Source organism: Camelus ferus, chromosome 10 (genome assembly GCF_009834535.1).
Source record: "Camelus ferus isolate YT-003-E chromosome 10, BCGSAC_Cfer_1.0, whole genome shotgun sequence".
In the NCBI taxonomy this organism is placed as follows: domain Eukaryota; kingdom Metazoa; phylum Chordata; class Mammalia; order Artiodactyla; family Camelidae; genus Camelus; species Camelus ferus.
In genome coordinates, this window is record NC_045705.1 from 53,042,333 (window position 1) to 53,069,997 (window position 27,665).

At 43.2% G+C, this 27,665-nt stretch overlaps 1 protein-coding gene and 1 non-coding gene across 4 annotated transcripts; both read left to right on the forward strand.

Moving 5' to 3' along the window:
* Positions 1–910: 910 nt before the first annotated feature.
* On the forward strand, positions 911–25,867 carry NRIP3 (nuclear receptor interacting protein 3). 3 transcript variants are annotated; one of them, XM_032489058.1, is made up of 8 exons: positions 911–4,234; positions 4,674–4,834; positions 18,788–18,928; positions 19,418–19,500; positions 21,333–21,472; positions 22,323–22,375; positions 22,490–22,584; positions 22,884–25,867. In XM_032489058.1, exons 1-8 carry the CDS (start codon positions 4,189–4,191, stop codon positions 22,897–22,899), a joined length of 735 nt encoding a protein of 244 aa, XP_032344949.1. In that variant the 5' UTR covers positions 911–4,188; the 3' UTR covers positions 22,900–25,867. The 3 variants fall into 3 exon arrangements, with proteins under 3 accessions (XP_032344949.1, XP_032344948.1, XP_032344950.1); XM_032489057.1 differs by having other exon boundaries at positions 1,142–4,234; positions 18,767–18,928; XM_032489059.1 differs by lacking the exon at positions 911–4,234 and having other exon boundaries at positions 4,263–4,834; positions 18,767–18,928.
* On the forward strand, positions 21,728–21,892 carry LOC116666758. Its single transcript, XR_004323652.1, has one exon. It is a non-coding gene; the product is annotated as a U1 spliceosomal RNA (small nuclear RNA).
* Positions 25,868–27,665: the final 1,798 nt, after the last annotated feature.

The window sequence follows — 27,665 nt, forward strand, 5'->3', positions numbered from 1 at the left end:
TGCTTTACATATTACCTTATTTAAACCACACAGAGCCCCGCCAGATGGATGATAAACTGAGCTCAGAGAGCTGTAGTAACTTGGCCAAGGTCCCACAGCAAGCAAGGGGCAGAGCAGGGGTTCAAAGCCAAGCCTCTTTCTACCAAGTGCTCTTGCTTGAGATACTGAGATTTCCCCCACATCTTTCTCTCCTCTTTTGCTGTCTGATTTGAGGTCACAGCCTGTCCTCATCTCAGGAAATGAAACAAAATCACTGCTGACAGGAATGGATCCAAAAGACCCAGCCAACTTTGGAAAACACTAGCGGGGCTGCCGCCAGCCTCATTTTATGAGGCTATGGTGAAGGAAGAAGACAGAAATAACTCTTGTCTTTGCAATAACCTGCCAAAGTAGACACAGTCTTCAGGGCTGAGTGCCAACCTGTGGGCACCGTGTAGCCAGAAATCCTGGCATACATATAACACCTGCAGTGGACAGCTGTTTGAAGAATCTTCCTGCCAGAAGGATTAAGGGTGGTGGGGAGGGCACCAGAGGAGGAAGGGGACTCGGCATCTACAAGGATAGGGGTGGTGAGTGAAGGAGATCAGGGCACTGGCCATTACTTCCAGGGTATGCCCAAGAGAAAAATCAGAGCAAAATATGCATGGGTGGGAAGGGAAGGGGGATAAAAATTCCTTGGTTGTCCTCCCTTTCTCCTCTGCTCTTCTCATCCACTTTTCTGGCTTCACACCCCAGCCTTCATCCCGTAGACCATTCTCAAAGATCTCCCTGTTACCTGAAGACCCAAAGGAGAGTTTCTAGGTGAACAGATTATAAGCCTAGAGCCTCTGACAGCCATCAGACTAGAGCCTGCTACAGTGGCATCAACTCAGAGCTGAGACACAGTGATAATGTTGTTTGAGCCCCTGGATCCAGCCACGAAAGAAACCCTTGTACTTTTAAAAGTTAAGGGGACCAAAAACGTTTTCTTTTTTTTAAAACATTGAAGTATAGCTGATTTACAATATTGTGTTAGTTTCAGGAACAAAAAGTTTTCATTTTTGCTTAAGAAATTTTCAGCTGGGTTCCCTGTCACTTATAATAAGAACAACATGATAAAATCCTAACTGAAACAGCATCAACTTGTCTAGTATAATTTTCAAAGACAGATCATCTATAACAGCCAAGACAGGATGTAAAGTACTTTAGAACAGAGCCACCTGACATGGTAAATTCAGAATCCAGAGGCACCAGGGAGAGGAAAAGAGGGGGCTAGCTCTTGCCCCAGGAGGCTTTGGTTCCAGGGAAAGATGCTCATGTCTGGAGTTCTGTAGGGAGGCTTGGAGAAAGCATGGGGCAGGCCCCATTCTGAGGCTCGGCACCCATAGGTTCTCCTGAGACTGTTCCAGGTAATGGTGGTAGCTACCTTCTGCTGAGCCCTATCTACGTGCCACAATGTGCTATGTGTATTATTATTTCATTTAATCCTTGAAGCAGCCTGAGAGGTAGATATAATACTAGCATCATTTTCTAGATGAGCTGAAACTAGAGTGGTGAAGTAACTTACTTGTCACATAGCTAGTAAGGAGCAGAGCAGGGATTCATACCTAACATATTTGACTCCAAAACCTGTGCTTTTAACACCTGTACTATACTTCTTCAAAGATAGGTGAATGGGGCAGGAGAGGTTGGCTATGTGGAGAATTAATAATTATCTTTTCTTTTGGTACAGCCTTCCAGAGTTTACAAAGCCCAATTTCATCTGCAGTCTCACTACGTCCATTTTACAGATGTGGAAACTGAGGCTTAGAGGTAGGAAGTGATTTGCTCAGTCATTTGGGCAAACTGGATAAACTTCCCAGAGCTCTGTGGTCTGCAGAAACTCATAGAGTGTGTGCAGGGGGTGGGGTTGGCCTCACCATATTGACACAGGCTTAAAAGCAGTGATGGGATCAGTCTGGCTGAGGAAGATCTCTGAGAGATGAGGGAACCAATCCATGTTGTGGCCACAGATCCAACTGCAGAACACAAATCCCACTCTAATAAAGAGCTCTGCATTCACAAAAAGATTCCCTGCTCCAGCCAAAGCCCCATTTATTTTTCAGTAACACTTGATATGGACAAATTCCAGTTCAGCCAGAGACATTTAACTTCTGGTGTTCTGAGTGGGGGTGGGGGAATCTAGCTATGAAAGGAGCCCCTTTCTTCTGTCTGGCCATCCTCAGTAAAAAGGCTGCCTGAGGATGGGGAGTCCGAATCTGCCTGCTTGGCTTCCTCTCAGGGGGAAAGTAGCTGTCCTGGCCATAGCCCCAGGGGCCCTCACTGTTGGACCTGTCCTGATGCTTTGCTGAGCTTAGAGGCACTTGTTCTAGAGAGAAAAGGCAAAGCTCTCTTTCACTGTTCCCTGGGCAACTCTCACCTGGAGGAGTGATCAGGCAGGGATCCAGGTAACAGGACAGAAGGGGCCAGAGCTGCCACTGCTGGAAGTGTGCTAGGGGACTGGAAGGTGAGCTGCAATCCCATCCCCCATCCCGGCCCCTCCAGGAGACCCTGCCTTCAGTGTGTTTTAGGGGAAAGGGAATCCCACCCTGGGTCTTCCTTGAAGCCACGTGAGCAGCCTTCTGACCTTCTGGATTTGTCTTCCCACAGGAGTATGTGAGCTCTGAATCTAGGGCAAGTGCTGAAGGCGGGAATAGAGGAAAAGAAGCAGGTTCACAAGGTCAAACCCAGCCCTTCCATATTGGCAAGTCCAGGACAGGTTCTTGGGGCAGACAATCTAGGTTTAAAATCCCAGCTGTACCATTTGCTTTCCTCAGACAAGACCTAAACTTCTGCTATACTTATATGAGTATTTACTGAGTGACTTTTCTGTTCTAGGGATTCAATGGTAAGCAAAAAATGGACTTAACAGTTAGTGAAAGAGATAAATATTAGCCAAACAACCAATAACAACCCCACCATTACCATAAAAAAGGGGGAAGAATGTCCAGGAGAGATGCATAGTTTATAATTAGGGAGAACTCACCCCCTCTGAGAGGTCAGAGAAGGCTTTCCTAAAAAAAACATAGTGGAACTGAGGTCTGTTTACTGCACAGGGTAGGAGGGGGCATTCCCTACGGTGGGAACAGAATATTCAAAGGTAGGCCATTTGGCAAGAGGTAGTATGGCTCCTCCAAGGAACTGGAAGAAGGCTCAGGAGGCTGCGTTACAGAGTGGAGATGCAGGTGGGGGGCAGACCAGAGAGGAATGTGGGTCTTTATCTTACGAGTAATAGGAAGCCTGTTGTGGTGCTCTAAGCAGGGAGGGGAGATGATCATACTCGTAGTTTGAAAAGATTACTCTGGCAGCAGCGAACAATGGATTGGAAGGAAACCAAGGCACATTTAGGAGACTAGTTAGGAGGGCTAAGATATTTGCCTGTGAAACGGAAATAATGATAATACTGTCTCATAAGCTGTTGCCAGGATTCATTGAGAAAGTGCATCTTAAGTATTTATTCCAGTACCTGGCACATAGTAAAGGCTAAGTAAATGTTGGCATTTTTACTTTTGTTGGTTCTCTTCAGGCAGCAGAGTTTTCTGTGTCATGCCTGCTCCTGTGAGGTGGGGTGGGTTAGGATGGTGGTGGTTTCTAGAGTGGAAACGTAGTTTGTATGTCACAAAGTCAAGGCCAGCACCCAGGATGCCTGAAGGCCCTATTAGAATGGCTTAGGGGTATGAAAGATTCACGAAGAAAACCAAGTTCCAACTGCTCTCGGAAGCATGCTGAAGAGACGGGTGAAAGACCCTCCTGACCGTAAGCCTGACTATTGGCTGAGGAAAACTTTTCTGCCAAGTGTCCCGGGGAGCAGGCGTAGGGCTCGCACTCACGTGCAGTCGCGCGGGGGCGGGACCCTTGCCGCTCCTCAGCCCCAGGTTGACCCGCAGGCATCCGCCAGGCCCTGTTTCCCCGGTCGGATGCGCGGGTACCGGGAGGAGGGAGGGTCCCGGAAGGCCGACTCGGACCGGCCCGCAGGGGCTGCCCCCTCCCCAGTCACGTGGCCTGGTGGGTGGGGACCGATCTGAAGTTGGAGAAATCCGGAGGGATCCCAACTTTGGAGTGCGCCGCCCGTCCTCCCGGGCCCGGGCGTTGGGCGCTGGGGTTCCAGGAGGCGTGCGGAGGTGGGAATTGGTGAAGACGAACAGCAGCACGGACGCCGGGACTCCGGGCATGGCCCAGCTGTCGGTGGTCCCGGGGTCGGCCACGGGGTCAACAGGTGAGTGGGGACCAAGAGGCCACGGCGGCTGGCGTGGGAGTGGCTGCTCTGGCATTGGGCGCCCCCCACACTTCATCTCGTCCAGGGGACGCGGGACACCCACAACGGGAAGGGCTAGTAGGGTAAAGCGGCCGCGGTGGACCCTTGGCTCTCTGAGTCAGTCCCACTGCCGCCACCCTTGCTTGCCCGCTGTGCCCAGGCAGCGGCGCGGCGACGAGATGGGCAGCGGATGGGGAGAAGCCGCGCGAGGGTTGGGGGGCGCTGTGCAGGCCCCGCCCTCCGCGCACGCACTGGCTGCTCCCCGTGACGTCACGCTCGGCTATAAAAGCTGCGGCGCGCGGCCCTCGCGGCGCTGGTGGAGCTCGAGGCTGAGGGCGGTGGGGGAGCGAGGAGCCACGGGGACGCTGGGCCGCGGGCGCCTCAGCGATGTTTTACTCAGGGCTCCTCACCGAGGGTGGCCGCAAGGAGACGGACATGAGGGAGGCGGCGTCTCTGCGGCAGCAGCGCCGAATGAAGCAGGCGGTGCAGTTCATTCACAAGGACTCTGCCGACCTGCTACCCTTGGACGGTCTCAAGAAGCTGGGCTCGTCCAAGGACACGGTGAGCCCCCGCCGCCGCGCCCGTCTCAGGGTCCCCGCGCAGGGCGGCCCGTCACCTTCGCGCCGTGAGTTCTCCCGGGGCCCGCCCATGGCCGCTTTCACTGAGTCACCGGCCCGGCCCCCGCCGGCGGCCGGCCGCTATCCGCTGTCTCGCTGTTGCTGTTTCGGATCCCCCTGCATCCAGCATCCCTCTGCTTCAGTTTCTCTCGAGATTCCGTCGTAGCTTTTCCAGCTCGCGCTCCCTTCAGCTCAGTCCCCTCCCTTCATGTCTCTCCTCTGTAGTAGAAGAGACCCCTGCCGTCTTGCCCGCAGGTCCCCTTCCCTTCCCGTTATTCGCAATACCGAATTTGATTGCGTGGGGCTTGAGCCTCGCAGCCAGGATAGCTCCCCCTGCCTCCCAAGCTGCTTGGCGGGTCCCGTGACCCAGACAGAGGTGACTCCTAATGGGTGTGAGAAGGAGAGAACGAAGTGGGCAGAGGGCTTTCTCGGCAGTCACTGTATCCAAATCCAGATGACTTGTATTGAATCCATTTCCCCTCTATGCAAAATCTACTTCTCCGTTTGATTTTGGTCTTATCTACCTTTGACCTTCCAACGGGAGTGGGGAGAGAGAAAAAGGTTTCCTGAGCCCCAAACCTTTTGTCATCATTCCCCTTTCCTCCTATTCTACCCCCCAAAGAATGGACAGAGGGAGGAAGCCAGGCTGTTCCATTACCCAGACCAGGTAATGGAGCTGGGGCTGGCGCAGTCTTTTTTCTAGCAGGATTGTTCTTGGCATGAAGAAGGAGAAACTCCAGGACTGGAGGTCTGAGTTCAAAGACCATACTATCCTCTGTCTATAGGAGGACTCCTATAGGGGCCTAAGGATTAGTAGTTTAAAGAACTGTATCTGACTCTTATCCTTAAGTCACTGTACTGGTGCTGGACTAGATTGATGTTTAGCTTTGTAGTTTTGTCTGGAATTTTCTTGTAGTTTAACTAGTTTTCTTGAATTTCACAATCACTTTATTCATCTAGGCAATCATTTATGAAGCATGAATTATGTGTCTCTTACATGAAGTAGATGCTCTGTATAATTTTTCCAATAGTTTCTGAGCTTTTGGAATGTTTAATTTGTCAGGGAAGAGGGGTGTCAGCCTAGATCCCTGAAATTGTGATTTCCAACCACAGGATGACTATGGAGGGCAGAGCGTCTGAATCCTCTTTTCTTTTTTTCTTTTTTATAAAAACAATTATAATGACACACAGATACCAAGATCAGATTTGCCCTCCCCTTTTGTGATACAGAATTGTTTTTAGTTATTTATGTGCAAAGGATGTCTATTCAGTTATCCTGCTCTGTTTTTAAAAAGGTATTTTACCTTCACAAGCCACAGGGTAGTTAATCTGATTCATGTCAACTCAGAGTGGCGAGTGACTGAAATGTATTCCTAGAAAAGAGGTAACTGTCTTTCTTCCCTCCTTTCACTTTACAACAGTCTAGATTCATTTAGCAAATTGGGTCCAAGTCTTCTTACCTTCAGGCCAAAATAATCCTGGTTCCTGGAAGCCTCAGGAAGCAATAAAGAGGAATGGACAAAGAAGTAAAATGTGGACTATTTTTCTTCCTTTCATGCCAGATTTAAGATGATTGACATTTGGTTATCATAGGACGTCGAGGAGTTTCCTAGCCCTGCAGAACTGCCTCTACGATCTTCTGCCTGGCATTCTTTACGCTGCTTCATCCTGCGTAGGAAGAATTCCATCTGCTTTTCTGACTCCAGTCTGTCTCAGTTGAGCCACACAGGAACTGATAGTGTAGAACATAGGCAATAGGCTGGAAGGAAGAAGTGTCCTCAAGACTCAGGTTATTGCCATGGATGTGACACACAGCAGTTTACTGTGAGACCCTGAACTGCGGTTCACACCTTCACCCCCTACTGCCATGGAGTTGATGTCCCTCTCTCACTGTTCTCACACCTCTGATGTGCAGGTGATTGCACAGAAGAACTGGAACGGGTCACAGATGCCAAGGCAGACTGAGATAGGGGTGGGAGAGCTGTGAGTGCTGGGTTGAGGCAGCATGCTTAAGCTCTCTGGGAACATATGCTGCTGCCTCAGGACCATCTTAGAAATACCCTTAGAAGTACTATATCAGTTCACTTTATGGGTACATCAGGTAGTATAGACCAGTGTTGACTCAGTGTTCTCTCTCCAAAGTGAAATTTTGAGGATACCAAAATTGATTGTGTGGGTCTATAGTACAAACTCAATAGAATAGAGACCAGAAAAGGGAAGGGATGGCCCCAGAGGGAGATGGGGGGAAATAATAAATTAGTTTTCATTGATTCTGGGGTTTATGCCAGTGAGAAGATTGTGGATTATTTTCCTTATACTGGTGACCTGTATTAGAATTATAGTGCTGAGTTTTCTGAATTATCTACCTTTTACCATTCTGTTTCTGTAATGTTTACTATTTGAATCCAGCCTGCCAACTTTTTTTGGATTGCCAAAGAGCATCCGTAAGCAGTCAAACGTGGGTTTGTTCTCTTGGCTTCAGGGAAGTGCCTTTGTCCTATTCCTGTTTGTGTGTAGTTGGCTGCTACAAAGTCTGCTGTGGAAATTAATCTTGTTCTTATGTCTGGCTCTCTTATTTTGTTTGTCCTTTCATCTTGTGCTGTTTTTTCCTGTGTTAGATTAAGAACCAAAATCAGAGATATGAGTGAGTAACTTTTTATTTGTTGTTATTTTTCAAGTATTGAAGCTAGAGAAAAAAAACCACTCAGAGTTTTGCCTATTCTAATTTCTTTTGTTTTAACTACCAGGTTCATAAATGTTCTTCTCATTGAGGTAAGGACTTTTTGATTTTAAAAGCAGTCATGTCATGGGATAATATCCTATCTTTCCTATATGATAGTATTACTGACCATCAGGCTATACCCTTACTTATCCAGCAATAGAGAGTTTTACTTTCCTATTTATTGATTTTTGCTTTTAGCCAAATGCTTTAGCAAAACTCACTAGAATTAGGAGAAGGCTGCGGGAAGAATGGTGGGACATAGCAAAGCCAACTGACCATGAAATGACTAGCCCTATAATCTGAGCATCTGATCAGACTCTCTGTCAGTGAGTAAAGCCCTGGGTGGTACCCTACAGATTAGTTATTCATAATGCCACAAGACATCCATAATGCTATAGATTTTGGACCAGTGAACTTTGGAGTCTTAGAAGAGGAGCATGAAATACCAATAGAACATGAGAATCTGGTACAAGCTGAAGATTTCCAGAGCCATGATCAAATCCTAATTATAGCAAATACTGTTTGAATATTTGCTGTGTTCAGGGCACAGTGCTAGGTTCTAGGACCACAAAGAAGAAGACTGAAAAGTTTCCTTGTACAAGGAGTTTATAGATTAGAGGGGAGGATAGGACAGATTAGTTTATTCCCCACGTATTTATTGAACAATTATTACATGTCAGGCATAATCTAGGTATTGAAGATAACAATAATGAACAAAAATGGAGTAACTGCTCTCATGGAACTTGCATTCATGTGGGAGGAGAAGACAGAAAATAAATCAAGTAAATATATAATATATCAGGTTGTAATCAGTGCTATGGGGAAAATAAACCAGGGTAAGGGAATGGGGAGTGTGATGGCCAGGGTAGAGTGGATTAGAGCCTTGCTATTTCATATAGCGTTGTCAGGGAAGGCCTCTCTGATAAGATTACATTTTAGATGAGAGAGCGCAATATCTTGGGGAAAAATGTACTAGGCAGAAGGTTCTAACAGCAAGTGCAAAGGCCTGAATTGTCAATGTGCTTGATGTGACTGAAGAACTGTAAGAAGGCCATTGTGGCCAGAGCAAAGTGAGCAGCAGGGTGGTGATGGGAGATAACCTCAGAGAGAGATAGTGGGAGGCCAGACTACTAAGGGCCTTATAGGTCATTGTACAGATATTTGGCTTTTAATCTGATATGGGAAACTAGAGAAAACTTTATGCTGAGGGGTGAAATGACATGGCTTATTTTATAAAGCAGACTACTGTGTGGATTAGGCTATAGAGGGCAAGAGTAGAAGCAGGGAGACTGATCAGCAAGCTGTCATACGCTAATCCAGGTGACAGATGATGGTGGCTCAGAGCAGTGTGCTAGCAGTGAAGGGGGCAAGAAAAGATCAGACGCTGGGTTGTTTTGAAGACAGAGCTGACAAGTTTAGTTGATAGATTGGATTAAGGGTCTGAAAGAAAGAGTAGTTAAGAATGTCCTCAAGGTTTTTTGACCTAGCAATTGGAAGAATAAAGTTGTCATTTGCTAAAATGGGTAAGAGTACAGAAAGAGCAGGTTAGGGATAGGGACTAAGAATCAGGAATTTGACTCTTGAACAAGTTAAGTTTGGGAAGTCTGTTAGTTATTCAGGTGTAGATGTTGACTGGATAGTTCCATGAGAAGATAAATAATACCACCGGGAAGTCTGTGCTAGTTACCAAGATGTTAGTCAATAAGCTCTAGAGGAGTTCAGTGGAAGATGTAGTTACCCTGGCCTATTCTGACAATAGTGATGGAGACCAACATCTAATTACAGTTGCATCACTCCCTGGTGAATCAGCTGACTATGAGATGATATAGGGAGGAGACTGCTTCCAGAGTATGCCTTTATGGAACCTCAGAGGAGGAAGAACTTTACAGGTTATCTGGTCCAGTTCCCTGCCCATGTGTGAATCCTTTCTAACAAAAATGCAGCCTGCCATGGGCAGTTGAGAAACCACCATCTCAGACTAGCAGGTAGCAGTCAGGAATAAGGCTGCTCTCTTTGAAATAACATGTCTGTTGGGTTACAGGGCAAAGGCAAAGAGACAGAACACTGAAGGCCTGGGGCAGTGTGACAGGCTGCCTTAGGTAGAGTCCCATGTGATTTTAAGCAGCTGTAAACTCAAGGACAGTCTGTCTGTGTTCTTATGGTACAGAATGGGTCTTGTGTTGTATACTCAGCTAGTAAATAAAGAAGAGACAGCACGGATACTAGTGCCCTTTTAGATTTCCAAGGCTAGACAGAGACATGTGTGTTGGGCTTGAAGTGAGAGTCAGGAGTCCATGTCTATCTACAAACTGTACATGAGGACGAAAATGGAGCAAGATGATTTCATGCCCTTTAAGAAAAAAGGTGACTGGTAATCAGCTTCAGTTTTAAGCTGTGTGTGAGAATTTAAAATACGTATGTACACATACATATACTTATTTAACATTTGAGTGCTTACTCTACAACTGACACAGTGTTAAATGCTTCATATGAGCCATCTCATTTCATCCTCACAAAAGCCCTGCAAGGTACTTCTTAACTTGAACTCAGCTCTGTCTGACTCCAGGTATATATTTTTTAAAGAGTACTCTACACGAAGGATTGGCAAATGTTTTCTGTAAAGTACCCGATAGTAAATGTTTTTGGCTTTGCAGGCCAATCTCTGTCTAAACTACTCAGCTCTGCTGTTGTAATGCAGAGCATTACATAGATAGTAACTGAATGGGGTTGATTGTGTTCCAAATAAGCAGGCAGCAGGCTGGGTTTGGCTTATGGGCTATATTTGCTGACCCCTATTTCTAAGTGGTTCTAGTTGTGGTTCTGTTGCTAGCTAGAAACCTTGCGTTTCTCCTCTGAGAATAAATGCTACAAAGAAGGCAGACTTCTGTCATTTCTTCTGTTTTCTAGTCTGGTCCATTCTGTGCACCACAGAAATCCATTATCTTGCTTCTGTCTGGATTCAGTGCAGTATAGGTAAAGGTATTGAGAAGGTGGCCTTAAAATTTCTTGCTCAAATCATGATTCTGTGATATCCTGTAGTATACCCTGTTTCCTCTCACCTTACTTTTCTTCCCACTCTACAGCCTAGCTAGAAGAGATATTTAATCAGACTGGGTGCCAGATTGAGGAATCTCAGCTATTTCTACCCAGAATACAGTCCCCACAGTGCCCATTTCCTTCAGAAGCTCCTGATGGTGATAAAGCCAGTACATTTGAGCTTGCCAGCTGTGGATTTAAATATCTAAACCGTGGGTAGGGTTTAGCAGCCACATTGCAAGAATGCTAAAGAGCCAGGGGCTGCTTAGATTAGTAGTTGCCTTGTTGAGCCAAAGCATAAGGCATAATCCACGTCAGGAAGATAACTTGGTAACTGTGTTCAAAAGGCCACCAGAGTACCTGCAGCACCTGTCCAGCTAAGTTCTGCTGTGGATCTTGAGTGACATCTGGAAAGTAGAAGATAGATCTTGGAAAGCCTGTTATTTCCTTCAATAAGCATAAAAATAAACCACTTGGACAAATTTACAAAGCAACAATCAAGGAGTAGAAATGAAGTAATACAAACTATGTAATGTATGAGTACTGAAGGGATTCTGAAAGAAAGAACTAGATGATGTTAATCAGGAAAGACTTTTTGAAGAGGTAAAGGTAGAGATTTGTTCATTCAGTAGTATGTCAAGAGCTGGGGATACAGCTGTGATTAAGACAGTCAAGATCTTTGCCCTTGTGAAATTAACACTACTAGGGGGAGTGAAATAAGAACTAAATGAACAAAATAATTCCGGATTTATAATTACTATAAAATAAATAATGGGATATGTTAGTAACTAAAGAGGTAGAGTACCTATTTTAAATAGTATGGTCAGGGAAGATGTTTCTGAGGAAGTGACATTTGAGCTGAGACCTGAAAGATGAGAGCAAGCTAACTATTTGAAGTATTAGGGGAGAACATTTCAGGCAGAGGGAATGGTAGGTCAGAGGCATTAGAATGGGGAAGAATTTTTGAGCAAGGAGGTGTGGATGAATAAAGGGGAGAGTAGTGTGTTTATGGTATGTATACGGAGGTTGGAGAGATGGACAGGAACCAGATGATGAAGAGCCCTATGGACCATGCATGGTAGGAAGTTTGAATTTTGTCTGAAGGACAAGGGGAAGCCATTGAAGGGCTTTGAGTAAGGGGATGTATTATTTCATTTATATTATTAAAAGCTCACTCTGATTGCTGTGTAGACAATGAATTGGAGAAGAGTGAAGGAAGAGGCAGAAGACAAATTAGGAGGTGCTGTAATACAGGTAAGAGTTGATGGTGACTTGTATTAGATTGCAGGTGCTAAAGATGGAGAGAAGTAGATCGAATTTATTGAATACTGTACAGAAAGTGAATGGTTGTATGGGTACAGAATGATTGTAGATGTATCAGTTGTTTACCCTCGTGATCATGCGGCTAACTGGGAGCTGCAGCTAGCTGCCACTGCCCAGCATCATGAGAGAGTAGTGTGCTGCATATCACTAGCCCAGGAAAAGATTAAAATTCAAAGCACAGTTTCTGCTGAATGTGTATTACTTTCACATCATCATAAAGTCAAAAAAATCTTAAGTTGAACCATTGTAAGTTGGGGACTATCTTTAGTTGGGATGGAAGGTTAGGAAAAGAGTCAAGAGTGGTGGGTGTGTAATGGTGCTGTCTTACCAAGTTGGTGGAAAGGGAGTAATCCAGAATGTTAAAATGGAACAGGACTTTGGAACTCAAATCGCTCTTATTACTGATGAAGAAAGTGAGACTGAGTGAATGCTTAGAGAGATTAGTGATTTCCCCAAGGTAGTATGTCTCAGGTGGCCATTTTCTACAGTAGAAATCCTTCATGTAGGAATAAAGATAAGATTGGGAAGGAGGATGAGTTAGTGGAAGATCATATATGCTAAATTAAGTACTTTGTGTTTGATACAGCTGGCAAGAGAACCACTGTAGGGGAAGGGGACCATGAACATAGTGTTTTAGGAGATTATTTGAACTTAGCAGTAATAGCAGAAGTGGAGAGGAAACTATGGGGTGTTAAAAATGCAGAATTTCATTCATCAAAATGGAGAATATGGAAGAAAGTACAAGTCTTGTGGGAAAGATCAGAGGGATAAGTTAAGTTTGAAAGTGCCTGTGAGGTCTCTAAGTGGAGAAGTTCAAAGTGATGGTTAGTTCTATGGGTCTAAAACTCAGAAATGAGGGCAGGGCATAAGATAGAGTCTTCATCATACAGGTAGTAAGTTCCACAATGAATGTAGATAAGATTGCCCTAAAAGGATTTATAGAGTGAGAAAGGGACTGAAGATAGAGCAATGAGGAACACTAACATTTAGGAAATGAGCAGAGGCAAAGGAACTAATAAATGAGACAGATGCAGAATAGACAAAAAAGTGGTTTTAGAAGCCAGTAGAGATGAGTTTCAAGGAAGATAGAACATTGAGTTTATTGAAGCATCGTTTCTAATGGCAAACATGTAGAAATAATCTAGATGTCCATTAGTAGTTAAGTAAATTGAAGTATGTTGGTACCACAGACTCGTGTGTCTGTAGAGGATGTGCTGTTTTAAAATGCAGAAAGTAGGGCAGATGTAAGCAAATAGGTGCAAAAGTGGTCGGTTATAGAGTAACCTGGCATTCCATCTGCCTGTTACATTGTTGGTGTGTGCGTGCGCATGAGTGTGTGTGCACACGTGTGTGCACGTGCACACATGTACACACACTTTAGTTTTTGCACAACTTGGCAGACACTGTTAGCCATTTTCAGCCTTTTTCTATCTGCTTGACTCCTCTATGGAGATTAGGAAAGCTAAATTCACCCAAGCTGCAGCTGGAAGTGGCCATGTGAATTCTGAACAAGAAGATATAGGCAGAAGACTGCTCAGGGAACTTGTGCTTTCCTGATAAAAAAAGAATAGCTAGCACAGTGTCCCTTCCTCCTTCCTCATTCCTTGAATGTGGATGTAATACCTGGAGCTGGGACACCCATCATGTGGCTATGGGGGAATATTCAAGAGAATTATAGAAACAGCCCTGAAATTGTTAAGCTGCTAAATTAATGCCAGCAGCTACCTACATCCAGTCTTCTTCATATGTGAGAAAATAATACACCTTCATCTAAGACACCGTAAGTTGTCTTTTCTTGTGGCTGAATGCTTTCCTAATGTATGGGGTATATTTTTTAAATTTAATTTTTATCAAAAAATGTATATAATTTAAAACTTTTTTAAAAACTTAAACTGTTCCTTAATTCTCTTATACTTCCCTATCATGTCCCCTTCTACTATGCTAGTATTATAATATGTTAATAATAGTTAAATAGCTGTTTTGGATCAAATCAGCATATACTGCTTACGTGGTTGTACTATATTCCTATTATTCACAGCCAAGTCAAATAGTGTACTATAATTATGTCTCCTTTCTCATACAAATACTTATTTTTATCAAAATTAATAATTGCCTAGTTTTTCTTCTTTATTTAATTTTCTATGTAAAATTTAAATCTCCAAGTACCTTAAAACTATAGGTGATCTAGCAGGGTCTTTTTTTCTTCTCTTGGAGACATCCTTCCTGGAGTGCTCTATCCTACCATTTCATTTTGGACTGGTTGCTCTCAAGGCCCACTACACAACCAATATCCTGGACTTTTCCTTCAATACTATTCTCAGAATTTCCTTTGTTTCTCTTCTCTGTTGGATCCTTTATTTCTTGGATCCTATGCTTTTTTCTTTGTTGTTTTCCCTTGCTTTGGTGGAGCATATCCTTCAATGTGATACATAGGAAATCACTTTCCTGAGTCTTAGTTGATAGCTTGGCGAGGTTTAGAAATTATGTGCTGTCTGCTTTTCTAAAAGTATTATTCCGTTGTCTTTTAGCTTCCATTATTACCATTGATTAGTCCTGTACAATTCTGTTCCTAATCCTTTGTATTTGAATCATCTTTTTCTTTTTGAAAGCTTTTGGAATCTTTGTCATCCATGATATTCCAAAAATTCTTAGTGATGTGAAATTTTGGTGTGGATCTTTTATCTCTCAATATTCAAGGCTCCATGTGAGCCTTTCAATCTTTAAACTCCTATCCTTTAATTCTGGCACAATATGGCACTCCACACTCATCTTTAGCTGTTCAAGAAATCTCTTCTAAGCCTAGCCAAATTATCAACCAGCCAATCTTTTGATTTACTCTTACAAAAAGAATAAACTTTTGGCATTCTTCCCAGTTGTCTGGGTCAAGTAGGAGTCTTTATACTAATCTCTTTCCAACCCTAATCATATCCTCCAACTGTAAAGGTTCTAATACCTCTAACTCCTCAGTTTTTTCAGGGTTTTAGTTTGAGTAGGAAAACTGCTTTTACAGCTAGACCCCCAAGTATAAATAGTTCAAATATAACAGTTTATTTTTTCTTAAGTAGTGGTTCTAGTGTAAAGGTCAATAAGACAGCCCTCTTCCATGCAGTCATTTAGGAGCACAGGCTGACAGTGGCTTTTCTGTCTTTAACATGTGACCTCCGGGAAGATTACTGTAGGGGTCATCTCCATTCTAGCCAGGCAGAAGAAGAAAAGAATGTGGAGGAGGGTACACAGGAAGAGCTTTACAGGCCAGGTCTAGAAGTGGTGTGTGTTACTTCTACCCACATTGTGTTTAACAAACTCAGTCATATGGCCTTGCCTAACCACAGGGAAGGCTGAGCAATCCCACACCTGGGCATACATCCGGAGTGAACTCTAATTCAGAAAGACACATGTACCCCAATGTTCATAGCAGCACTATATACAATAGCCAAGACATGGAACCGACCTAGATGTCCATTGACGGATGACTGGATAAAGAAGTTGTGGTATATTTATACAATGAAATACTAGTCTGCCATAAAAAAGAATAAAATAATGCCATTTGCAGCAACATGGATGGACCTGGAGATCATCATTCTAAGTAAAGTAAGCCAGAAAGAGAAAGAAAAATACCATATGATATCATTTATATGTGGACTCTAAAAAAAAAAAGACACAAATGAACTTGTTTACAAAATGGAAACAGGCTCATAGACACAGAAAACAAACTTATGGTTACTGGGGGGAAAGGCTGAGAAAGGATAAATTGAGAGTTTGAGATTTGCAGATACTAACTACTATATATAAAATAAAAAACAAGTTTCTACTGTGTAGCAAAAGATATTCAGTATCTTGTAGGTAACCTGCAATGAAAAAGAATATGAAACTGAACGTATGTATGACTAAAATATTATGCTGTACACCAGAGATTGATGCAAGACTAAACTGACTATACTCCAATTATTAAAAAAAAAATTAACTGTAATAAAAATGAAGAAAAAAAAAACAAAACAAGAAGGCCAGGAAACATAATCTAGGTGTCTGCCCAGAAAGACGAGGAGATCATGGATTTTAATTAGCAGCTGGTAGTCTCTGCCACTCCAGTGTTCCATGAAGTAGAATAATGTGAAACACTTAGCTTTCTCTAGTCTACATCAGTTAGTAGTTGTTGGTCTGCTTTTTAGATTCTGAAATTTTGTCACCGTCTCTTTTGTTGTTGTTGTTGACTTTACTGTTTTCTTTGTTCTTGTAGGTTTAGACCTTTCTTATTCCTTGACTTTCATTTTAGTGAAATTTTGGTTGGGCGCAGAGGTACATTTGCAGTTACAGTGTCATTTAAAACATGAGGACATGATTAAATGACCATGGAGAAGCATCTCTGAGATTCATGTGAGTTTATTGGCTGTGAATTTTCAACTCCTGAACTATGCCATGAATACTTTTAGTTATGGAAATGACTAAAGAGAATTATATGTGCTGACATAGGAAAATGCCTTTCATGTATTAAACAAAAATAGAAAAATTTAGAAGGGTGTTATAATATGATCATATTTTTATTTATATTTGTAAATTTTGGAGGGATATACTCCTAAATTTAATGGTTGTTATTTGTAGGGGGAGCTGAGAAGGATTGAGAGGTTGGGGAGGCTTTCCCTTTCAATTTTATATACTTAAGTGATATTAGAATATTTTACATTGAGCATGTACTATATTTAACCTTTTTTGGTAACTAAATAAAAGAATAAATAAAGGAATAGTCAGCAGGGTCAAATGCCCTAGAGAGGTCAGGTAAAGTGAAGACTGGAAAATGTCTACCAGATTTGGAAAGTAGGAGATCATTATTGGTGTTGTGGTACCAGAAGTGATTTCAGTGAAGAAAATATAGGATATCAAGAAATATATGTAGTGATTTTGGCTTTTTTAAAGACCATTTAAGACCAGGGCTGATTAAAGGAGGATGAAGAGTTCAGGAGGCAGGGTCTGAGGTTTTGTGGAGGCGTCTTCTCCCCAAAATATGAGAATTTTGAGAATATGTACAGTCTGTGGAGAAAGGGCCTGGTAGGAAAATTCAGAAGAGAGATGACTTCAAGGAAAATGATTTCAGAATTTTCCTCATTTCCTTCATTTGTCTGGTGATGGTGGACTCCTCTCAGGATTAAGAGTAACCAAGAAAATAGTGTTCAGCAAGACCAATATAGAAGGAAAGCCTCAAACTTTAGATTAAGAGGGCTCTGTTTAGATGGCCTTTGAAGTCCCTTCCATTCTCTGCAAATCAAAGTTATCTAAGTCTGTCCTCCTAAGTACAGATTTTACAGAAACAAACACCCTGCTGTAGTATGAATCCAGGCTTATTAGTGAGAGAGAAAAGAATGAAGGATTTCTGTTTCTTTTGCAAAGCAAAGCATTCTTCCAGTGTCAAATCAGGAAATCTGACAGAGTTAGCACTTCCTCTAATTCCTTACCAAGTTAAGAACCTTTTATTTTCTTATAAGTGCCTCTTTCTCCTTTTCCCAAGGATGCTAATTTAGAACTGCCTTGCCAAAAATCGGGATATTTTGGGCATCTATTTCTTCTCCTCACCAGGGTTATAGTGAGTCATGGCTCTGACTCCATTCTTCCCCAGGAATCTGTAAGATGATGGAAAATGAATTTTCTCCAGTTTTACCCGCTTCCCAGGGATGGTTCTAGGGCACCTAGGAGTGACTCTCTTCCCCCTAGAATTGGAATGCCATCTGGTATGTGTCACATAGAAACTTGGAGTTAGACTCTGTCCTTTTGAGGGATTTTAAATATTATTGTGAACTGGAAATAAGATGCTTGTGCATAGAAGTTTCTCAGGTCAAATAACCTTTTTTCAAGAGGTAGCTTATACTTTCTGGAGGCCACTTTGGGTAGAAACAGTACAGCATGGATATACCTGCCCTAGGAACTCTCCTGAAGCTCTATCAGAGAGCAGACTTGAATTCACATTCCTCATCCTGCTTCCTAACATTAGGTATCCTGGCACAGATATAAGGTCTAATTAAGTCCCCAGCTTCCTGGTCATTCAATCTCTGCCCCTTTTGTACTCCACTTTTGGCCCATTGAAGAGACGGGAAATGGATGGCAAGCATGTGGCAGGAGGAGGCATATGCTCCTTGAGGTCCAGAGGATAACAGTAAGGATGATTCCTGTGGGTTCTGCCAGGTTCTAAAGTATGTCTCCTAAAAGGGTTGTTCAGCAGGTATGAATTCCTGTCTTCCTACCTCGTCCACCCCGTGGATGACTCAGCCCACAGGAGAGCCAGGTCACCAAGGCATATGCATTTGGGTCCAACAGTAAGACTGTGAGGGAGTGAAACTTGAAATAGAGGTCATGCAGAACTTCTGAAAACCAGTGCTAGGTAGGTTTCTTCAGATTGTGAGAATGAGCTGCCCTTTCTGTAAATCACTTGGAAAGATACACTTATTCCACATAGACTAAGGCCACTTGCTTCTTGAAATGCCTTCGTAAAGGGAGGGAAGGCAGCAAGCCCAGGCAGTCCAAATCACAAGGGTCCCTCAGTTCTCTTTAGCCATACTCTTTTGGCCCTGCCCACACTGCCCTCTGTTCCCCATTGCTCCTTCATTCACTCAGGGCAGCCTGCTGCAAACTGGTTCATAGTATCTGCTCTGACAATACCAATGAAGTCTCTACTTAAAGGAAGAATAAATAAGCAGCAAAGGTATAGCTCAGTTACTTGAGGCTCCTTCACCTCTGTGGCATCTGGGAGACAATGAGAGAAGGGGGAAATGGCTGTCACTAAAAAGCCTCTGCTTTCTGTTCCTCAAGCAACCTCATAACATTCTGCAGAGACGCCTCATGGAAACCAACCTGTCTAAGCTTCGAAGCAGTCGTGTCCCTTGGGCCTCCAAGACCAACAAACTCAACCAGGCCAAGTCTGAGGGGCTAAAGAAGTCTGAGGATGATGACATGATTTTGGTTTCTTGCCAGGTAATGTTCTGAGAACAGCTTTTCAAGGGTTTTCTGGAGAGTAGGATTTGGGCCCATTGTGATCCCAATAATGAAGGCCTCACCTCCAAACTGTGTAGAAAATGGGTCTTATCATGGAATTCATAAGTGAATTTTAAGAGGGGCACTCCATGCAACATGTATGCAATATTTTCTATGCATGTGCATCTTTATGGGGAAAAGGACCAAATGTTTCATCAGATTTGCAAAGTGGCATGTGATATACACACAGAGTTAAGAGCTAATTGACATATAGAATGAAACATCTAAGGCCCTTTGGGATCCTCTGTCAGCTCTAGATTCAGCAGGAAAAAGAACCCCTCAAAGGAGACTCAGCAGTGGGTAAAGATGGGACGCTACCATCCCATAATTGTGAGGATGCTCTCCAACCCTGCCTTTCACATGGCATCTGCGGCTTGCTTCCCTTTTAAGTCTCTGGCTTCTGTTAAACAGTATGTTTCCTCTCCACAGTGTGCTGGAAAGGATGTGAAAGCCTTGGTTGACACCGGCTGTCAATATAATCTCATCTCTTCAGCCTGTGTGGACAGGCTGGGGTAAGTAGCCACTTGTGCTGGAAGTCAGATGTTAATGCACTCTTGGCTTGAATCTGTTCTGAGGCGCAGGCTTTCTATTAACTCCCACCAATAAATTTTGAGAAAAGACCTTTGGGCTCTGGAACGAGAACATGTGAAATCCTTGGTTCATTGTGTGCCATGGCCTGATCCTGATTTGTTCCCTGCCCAGGCAACAGAGTAGAAGGAGCTACCTTGTTGGTATGTATACCCCAGAGAAGTAAAAGCAGGAATGTGGTTGGCCTTAGATTCCTCGAGGTCCATCAGGAGGCCACACGCCTACCCCAAGAAGATTCAGTCGGAATGTGGAATAGAGCTGCTGTTGCTGCTGGGCCTGAACCATCACAGGGGTGATTAGTGCCTTTCCCTTCAGCAAAGAATATGTAAAATCAGATCTTACTGCTGCCCCTGCTGGGGACTGGGTGTGAGGCAGACACCTCACATATAGAATATCTTCACTTCTCTAATAGCTGGAATTGGGTTCTCCCTCTTTTTCAGAGAAAGCCATTTTGTATCTTTCCTCCTTTTCACTCAATATGTAATTTTATTTCCTTTCTTTTTCCTTCTTTTTCTTCCAAAGTACCAGATGGGCTCCGAGGTCTAGCCCAGAATTAGGAGGATCAGTCCAATATTCTTTTCCACTTCGCTAGCCCTAAGTATAACAGATCATTTCCCAGCCCAAATCTCTGTATTGAAACAACACTAGGGTAGATATAATGGCCTATTTTAAGCCACTACAAGAAATCCATATTTTTAAGCAGGGTTTACATAAGTCTTGATTTGTATAACCCATGACGCCTGCCACATGATCTGTTCCGTCTCGTTTCTACCTTCTCAGCCCTCACTACCACTGTGACTCTTTGAAGCATTGCTATTTAGGATGGTGGGGTTGACCAGGACACAAGTGCTCCTGTGGGAAGAATTCTGAGCTTTTTTATGTGGTGGAGAGATGAGAGATAGTGCAACATGATGGTTCCAGAAAGGCTAATAATGTCCTGGTGCATAATTAGGCAGCAGACTGCCATGATTCCAGAGGAATTAATAACCATCTGTAAAACTGCAATTATTTTTCTTTTGGATGGGGTATAACACCAAAGGAGAGGAAATGGAGTAAAGCAGAAGTACTGGCACAGAAAGTCCATAATTAAGTATTTATCTACCAACCCATAATAGCTTGGGTGCTGGCTGTTCCAATCAGCTTACATAACCGTGTGAAACCTTGGTGCTGTTCTTTCTCCTACACAGACAAGTTAAAGTATGTAGGACTCTCTCCACAATATTCCTTGCTGATACCAATATCAGTGCACTTAACAAACAAATATTTGCCTCCACTAACCTTATAGCCTGACTAACTGGTGAGAATAGACTGAAATAGACAAAGAGAAAATTAGACATTGAACAAAGCATCTTCTAAAATTAGGATTAACCTGTCCTCTCTGAGCTCTGTTACCCACAGATGGGTAAAAGGATATGTTAACTAAATTGCCTTGCACATAGGTGGGGATATTGGGATGCAGAACAGGATTCTCTGGGTGTGTCAACTCTCATCTTTCACCAATGCAGATAGTAACATAGCTTTTTGAGAACAGGAGCTGAATCTTAGTTTTTCACATCCCCTGGCATATTTAGGCCAAAGTGCTGAAACAAGAAGTGTAGGTTAGCTTGTGTGTGTGTGTGTGTGTGTGTGTGTGTGTGTGTGTAAATAAACCCAGGAAATCCCTGGAAAATTCCAGCTGTGGGTCAGAAGGTAGGCATTGCCAGATTCTACCAGAAACCTCTGCCAAGGGGATTCTGGTGTTTCTTCTCTGGTGCAGACTCAAGGAGCATGTCAGATCTCATAAGCATGAAGGAGAGAAGCTTTCTCTACCCCGGCATCTCAAAGTAGTGGGCCAGATTGAGCACCTAGTGATCACACTGGGCTCCCTCCGCCTAGACTGTCCAGCAGCTGTGGTTGGTGAGTAGAATTGGGGACTGGACCTATGGACCCCTAAGGTAAACCCTCTCCCTCCTTCCACCAAAGCCTCATGTGATCTCATGCCTGTAAATGTTGACTTCTTCAAAATCCCAGGTTTCCACTTTTTTGTACTATAAATCTTGTCCCAGTTTTTGCCTTCCAAAGTACCAGACTGGCTCTGAGCTACATTCAAGACGTATTGAGAATCACTCAGAAAAAGGAGTGTCTAACTCATTATTTAAAAATTCAAGGGATATACTTACCTGGTAGGAGAGATACCATGATCACGAGGGTGGTTTTCCCAGGGTGAGGCTTATCCATTGTACTCCGGATGTGCTGACCCCTGCGATTTCCCCAAATGTGGGAAACTCGACTGCATAATTTGAACACAGTGGGGGACTGTGTTCGTGCTTTCCTCTGTTTAAAAAAAAAAATTCAAAGGACAAGAAAACAAACATTTCTGTGTGCCAGTAAAAATGGCCCCTTTCCATGGGCTAGTTGGAGGTAGAGGGCAAGATCCTTTTACCCCTTTGCCATAAATCTCTTGATAATTTCCCACCACCTGTACTTTCTCTCATGTACTCTATTCAAGTCTACTCTACGTTCCTGATTTTTGTCCAAAGGCCTTTGTCCTTTAGAGTTAAAAACACCTGGGGTTGAATCTTGACTCGCTCACCTTTTAACTATAATCATCTGGGGAGATTACTTAATATAATAAATGCTCAACGGATGTTTGATGGATGGGTGGATGGATGGATTGATGGATGGATGGAAGGAAGGTAAGTTGGATAGAACCTAAGGCTGACTTCTAAACCAACATGAAAATGGTTGAATCTTATTTTTTTATTAGAGGACAATGAGAAAAACTTGTCCCTTGGTCTCCAGACTCTCCGATCCCTGAAGGTAGGACTATTTTACCTTCCCGTTGGCATTTCTTCTCTGAGGTAGGGGTCCTCTTACATGGAGACCCCATAGTGAGATCATTAACAGTGACCAGTGATTCGCCTTTGTTTTCAGTGCATCATAAACTTGGATAAGCACCGGCTGATCATGGGGAAGACAGACAAGGAAGAAATCCCTTTTGTGGAGACAGTTTCCTTGAATGAAGACAAGTGAGTACCCGAATGGGTCAGGTCAAGTCAAATCCATTTGTCATTAAGCAGAGGGGTTCTTGCACAGGATATTGAGTTGTGTACTGCCTTTGACCTTCAATAATACCACAAGTACACCCTTCCCCATCCCCAGAGTTCACAATCCCATGAAACTCTCTAGCCCACATTTCAGAATGAGCAATGATGATACTGCATAGAGTGGTGGGGAGAATGAATAGCTTTTAAACTAAAATTGTGCTTGCCTTCAGCCTGATTTCTCTGACTTTGGTATCATTTCTTCTATTTCTTTTTCATTTCAGCACTTCAGAAGCATAACTACAGCCTGCAGCATGTCTGCACGTATGCATACACACCAGGTTGACAGATTGAGAAAACCGGGTTTGAACCAAATGCCGTAGCAACTTGCTGTGGACCAAGTCCTTCCCTCTAATAGAAGCTGCAGGGGCTCCCTCCCACCCAGACCTCTCTAGACTTTAGCCTGTGCTTAGAGATCTTGTCTGGTCTTAGCCATTGTTTTTTACTCCTTTGATCACTTAATTTATAGACCTTTTTGACACTGCCAGGTCTCACTTGTGGCCTATTTCTCTGCTTCTTCCAGGAATTTACTTTTATTAGTCAAGTACAGGGGCTGCCAGGTTCTATTTCTCCATAGGTGTACTTGCTTCTTTTCCTATAGCTAAAATGTATGATAAACAGGAACCTGACTTTACCTCCCTTCAGCTGTTTCAAAGGGATGCAGGATACTTACGTCTCAGAATTAGAATTTCTTCTAATTTATTCGTTGATTTCTGAAGTGTGAATTGATCTGGAAAAGCCCAGAGAGATCATCTAGTCCAACCCTTTCATTTAAAGGTCCAGAGAGGCAAGTGAACTGTCTAAGCCCATATACCAAGTCAGTGACAGAAGGGACCTAGAACTTAGACCTGACAAGCCATGTTCATTCTCCCATGCAGCTCCATTTGTCTTCAAGCCTTGAGAGGAGGGTGAAGAGGAGGGTTTGTAAACAGGTTAGGGAAAGGATATGCTTCGGGGATGAATGCTAGGAGGATCTGGGTGCTAAGCCCACTAAAAGTCCCCTGACCCAAACTGTCATATTTAGGCGTTTATCTTGGTGCCTAAAAGCCATGGGTATCAAGATGAATGAGATGGTCTCTCACCTTGAACTTCTTGGAGGGAAGGAGGAAGAAGGAACCACAGACAGAAGAACATTAACCAGTCTCTGAGATGAAATTGAAGGCTTCAGTAAATAATCTGAGCATTCTTGTCAGATACTGATACCCCCAAAATCCAGTCAGTATTTCTGCCTAGCTGGTTATTTGTCTGCCTCGGACCCAAGTAGCTGGGAACAGAAGTAGGGAAAGAAGATGAAAAAAACCCAGAGCAGGTCCAAAAGAGAAGGGTAGAATTAGGTGGTGGGAAGGTCTACTTAGGGAATCCTTTCTGGGATGGAGGTCAGGAATGAAACTTTCTGGTTGGGAATTGAGGGTTGGGAAACTCTAAAGCTCTGTTCTGGTACAAAAAAAGAAGCAGGGCAGGAGCTGGCAGTGGTAAGGACAACTTTTTCTGACTCCCCAATATTTCCTGACCCCTCTCAAAGAGTTGGAGGTCACAGGGGTTTCCTAAAGCCTTTCTGTTGGGGTGTCAGTTTGGGCACATAGATACCTGTAATGGAATCTTCACTTCAATTTAGTCAGAGATGTGCTCAGAGAAGTCAGAAAAATCGCCAGCTGTGCATTTCCCTTTAAGAGATTCCCAAGTTGGCCTTTGGAGTTCCTTGAGTATTTAATGATCCCACTTCAAACTTTGCCAGGTCTCATCATCAGTCTTGTCTAGTGTTCAGCTACTGTCCCTTCCAAACAGTTCTTTGGAACTCTGAATGTTTTTAGCTTTACAGAAGCTCCCTAAAGACTGGGAACTTGATGACCCCTATTTGAACAGCTAGGCAGCCATAGTGCAGCCAGTTGTCACTGGGTCACCCCCCAGGCCCCTTATTACCAGCCTCTATAGAGAAAACAAGATGGAAAACTAAGCACAGCCACCACATGGGAGGCCACATCTGAGCTCAGCAGAGGTGATCCCACATTACCAGCCTTCCATGCCCCCTCTAACTACCCCCATTTTCTAACATAGGGGTCACCTGCACCTTTCTGTTGAGGTCTCGCCCCTCTCCTCCCTTACCTATCATGGTACCACTTTGGCCTGCTTCTTATCCTAGGGCTGAGTTGAAATACTTCTCTTCTCCCTTCTCTAGTTGAAAGTTCCACTCTGAGCCTTGAGTCTTGGCCACAAGTGAGGCTTGTTGGAAGTTCTTTGGCCTAGTGGATCCTTATTTGGCTTCCCTGTGGGCCAAGTGAGGCCAGGAATTCTCAGGTGCTAGAAAGATGCCATTGATTCTGGCCCTTTGAGTTCAGGATTATATGGAGTCGGGTATGATCAGATGGCCATTAGTGATCTTTCTGGCCTCTGAGAATCAGTCAGTGATTTTCCAATTTTGGAATAGAGACAACTGGGACCATCTGAGCTTAGGATATCAGAGTCTCACTCAATGCAGTCAAATCATTTGAATTCAATAACCAAATAATTGTGCTTTAAACCTCAGGCTTGATAGAGGTACCTAAAATGTCTGAAGATAATTATGGGAAGCATCGAGCTTCATTAATCTTTAAATGCTGCCAAGTTGATTTCTCTGATAGCTCATATCTCCTCGATATTCATGAGGAAGCACTGGGTCTACTTTTCTGGGGCTGGCTAGATAAGCAGGTAAGGTCAGTTCTTCCCAGAATCCTAGAAAATTCTCTCTGGCACCTCTGATTGAGAGTGTGGGAAGAGAGTGTCTACCCAGGTCACAATTCCGAAAACAGACAGTAGCAAGGAGTAACCCTATAGACCTGTACCCATCTCCTTCCTTATTAGATATCTGTCTCAAATACAAGCAGCTTGAAAAATACTGTCTTTTCGTTTGATATTTCTATGCCTGACTTATTTGAGGAACAAATGTTTTCTGACTTTTCTATTTCCTTGCCCTGCACAGACACCACCTGGTAAGATTTTCTATTCCTTAGCTCAAAGTGTCTATAGGTGGATTGCCTAGTATGTCAGTTGCCCTCACTCTTGTGTAATAGAAATATCTTTCCAGGCTGGGCATGTGGAGGAGATGAACTGGATTCCTCCCTCCTTCTGTTACCAGGCCTCTGCATTGGCACTTTATCTGCTCAGTGTTTCTGGCTGTGTTGGGTGTATTTGTGAGATTAATGTAACAATAAAGTGAAATCTTCCCTCTGTGTGCTCGTCTGACAAAGTCTCTGTGTCAGGGCCCCTGGAAGGCGGGGGAGCCCAGGCACAGCCTAATTGCATCAGTGTTTCTCTCATAGGCTTTATGGTCCTCATTTCCTCCATTGCTACTAGCCCTTCGGCTCCTTCTTGCTGGCTGTGTGTCCTTGGGCAAATTAGTGAACCTCTGTGAGCCTGGCTTTGTAATCTATAAAACAGAAATGATAATAGTACTCACTTCACAGTATCAAGTGAGATAACCCATGTTAAGTGGTTGGCATATGGTAGTCCCTCGAAGATTTAACTGTATATGAGAGCAATCTTTTATCGTGGATCCGCAGTGTGTGAGAAAACACTTACTCCTAGAAATTTTATTTATATAAATGTATTTATTTAGAAAGGAAATATTTCTTTAGTTCAAGGAAATAAGAGAAGTTTGGGAAAGGGAAGGGTTGAATGAACCTCTCTAATGACATTCCACATAAATGTATTTTACTGATGATAGAAACAATTTTAAGTCTTAATATTTTTAGTATTTAAACAGTGTGGTTACTAGTCAACAGGAAACATTCTTTAGCTGTGACAGTGGTTGTCACAATCTAGAAATTATGGTTCTATCACTACTCAGATAATACTACTATTCCACCTCAAAAGGTTTTCTGTCTTTTGTCCATTTATTCTAAATATAAAAAATGTAAAAAGACTTAAGCAATCAAACTCTTAAAAATGAGCAACAGAATCAAGATTCATAATCATCTTAGTAGAATGAAATCAGCAGAATTAAGTTTTAGCAGAGTTAAAAAATACATCCTGACTTTCATTTTTTAAAAATCTATTGCACTTTCACAGCGGGGGAGAACTTGGATAAACGGATGTTCATGTGTAGATGTTATTGGTTGGGATTTTGTTGATTGCACGTTCTGTGTGTTGAAGTATCAAGGACTCTGTGTGTAGGCGATGTCAAATGCAAGGCGGGGATGTGCATAAAATTTGTGGAGCATCCAGAAAAGGGCAATGGTAGCCTGATTATTGTCTTCAGAGCTGCCATGTGGAAAGTGTTCTTTCTGGCATCAGAAGGCAAGCTTTTCCAATAGACGGAGGTTGAAGAGGGGCATGTCCTGACTCGGTTGGAGGGAAGCATCTGCTTTAAACCAGGGACTATACTAACTCCTGCAAAGAAGGTAGTATTGTTCATAATTTTACAGATGGAAAAGCTAAGGCTCAGAGTAGTATCAAGACAACTATTTAGCACAATTACATGGACTGTCTCAAATTCTCTTTAACTGGAGGTGAAAGGTGGGATGATCATTTCCTAGCAATATTTGAGAGAGACTTTGCATTGGGTGGAAGGTTGGATAAGGAGACTTCTGAAGTCATTTCTAATGTCAAAATTCTTTGATTCTAGGACATCTTTATTAAATGGCATTGTGAATCAAATGTTTCTTTTTGACTTGTTGCCATCACAACAAACATAGACTCAATCAGGACTGAAATTATGAGCTTTTTTTCTAGCTTTGAAGAGTGGCAGGCTCTTGTTCTCAAGAAATCAAAAAGCAGAGACAAGCTAGTCTGTGTGTTATAGCTTGGACCCCTCTGTCAGCTGCTACTTCTTCCTTCCACTATCAGTGCTTCCTGAGCTATGCTACTCTCTTATTTTATCCTTACTTGTCTGGCCAATGACCTACTGGCAGCTGTTTCTCACATGATGTCAAGCATGTGGGCATTGTGACAACTGTTTTCTCAAAGACCTTTTTATTCAAGGGTTGTGGTATGTTCCAGAAGACTGGGGCTGCCAGGTGCCTGACCAGAAT

Coding starts and splice junctions, on each gene's coding strand:
- NRIP3 (XM_032489057.1), top strand. CDS start 4,189: ATGGCCCAGCTGTCGGTGGTCCCGGGGTCGGCCACGGGGTCAACAG. Junction 4,835..18,766: donor TGGGCTCGTCCAAGGACACG/GTGAGCCCCCGC, acceptor CTGTTCCTCAAG/CAACCTCATAACATTCTGCA. Junction 18,929..19,417: donor TGATTTTGGTTTCTTGCCAG/GTAATGTTCTGA, acceptor TCCTCTCCACAG/TGTGCTGGAAAGGATGTGAA.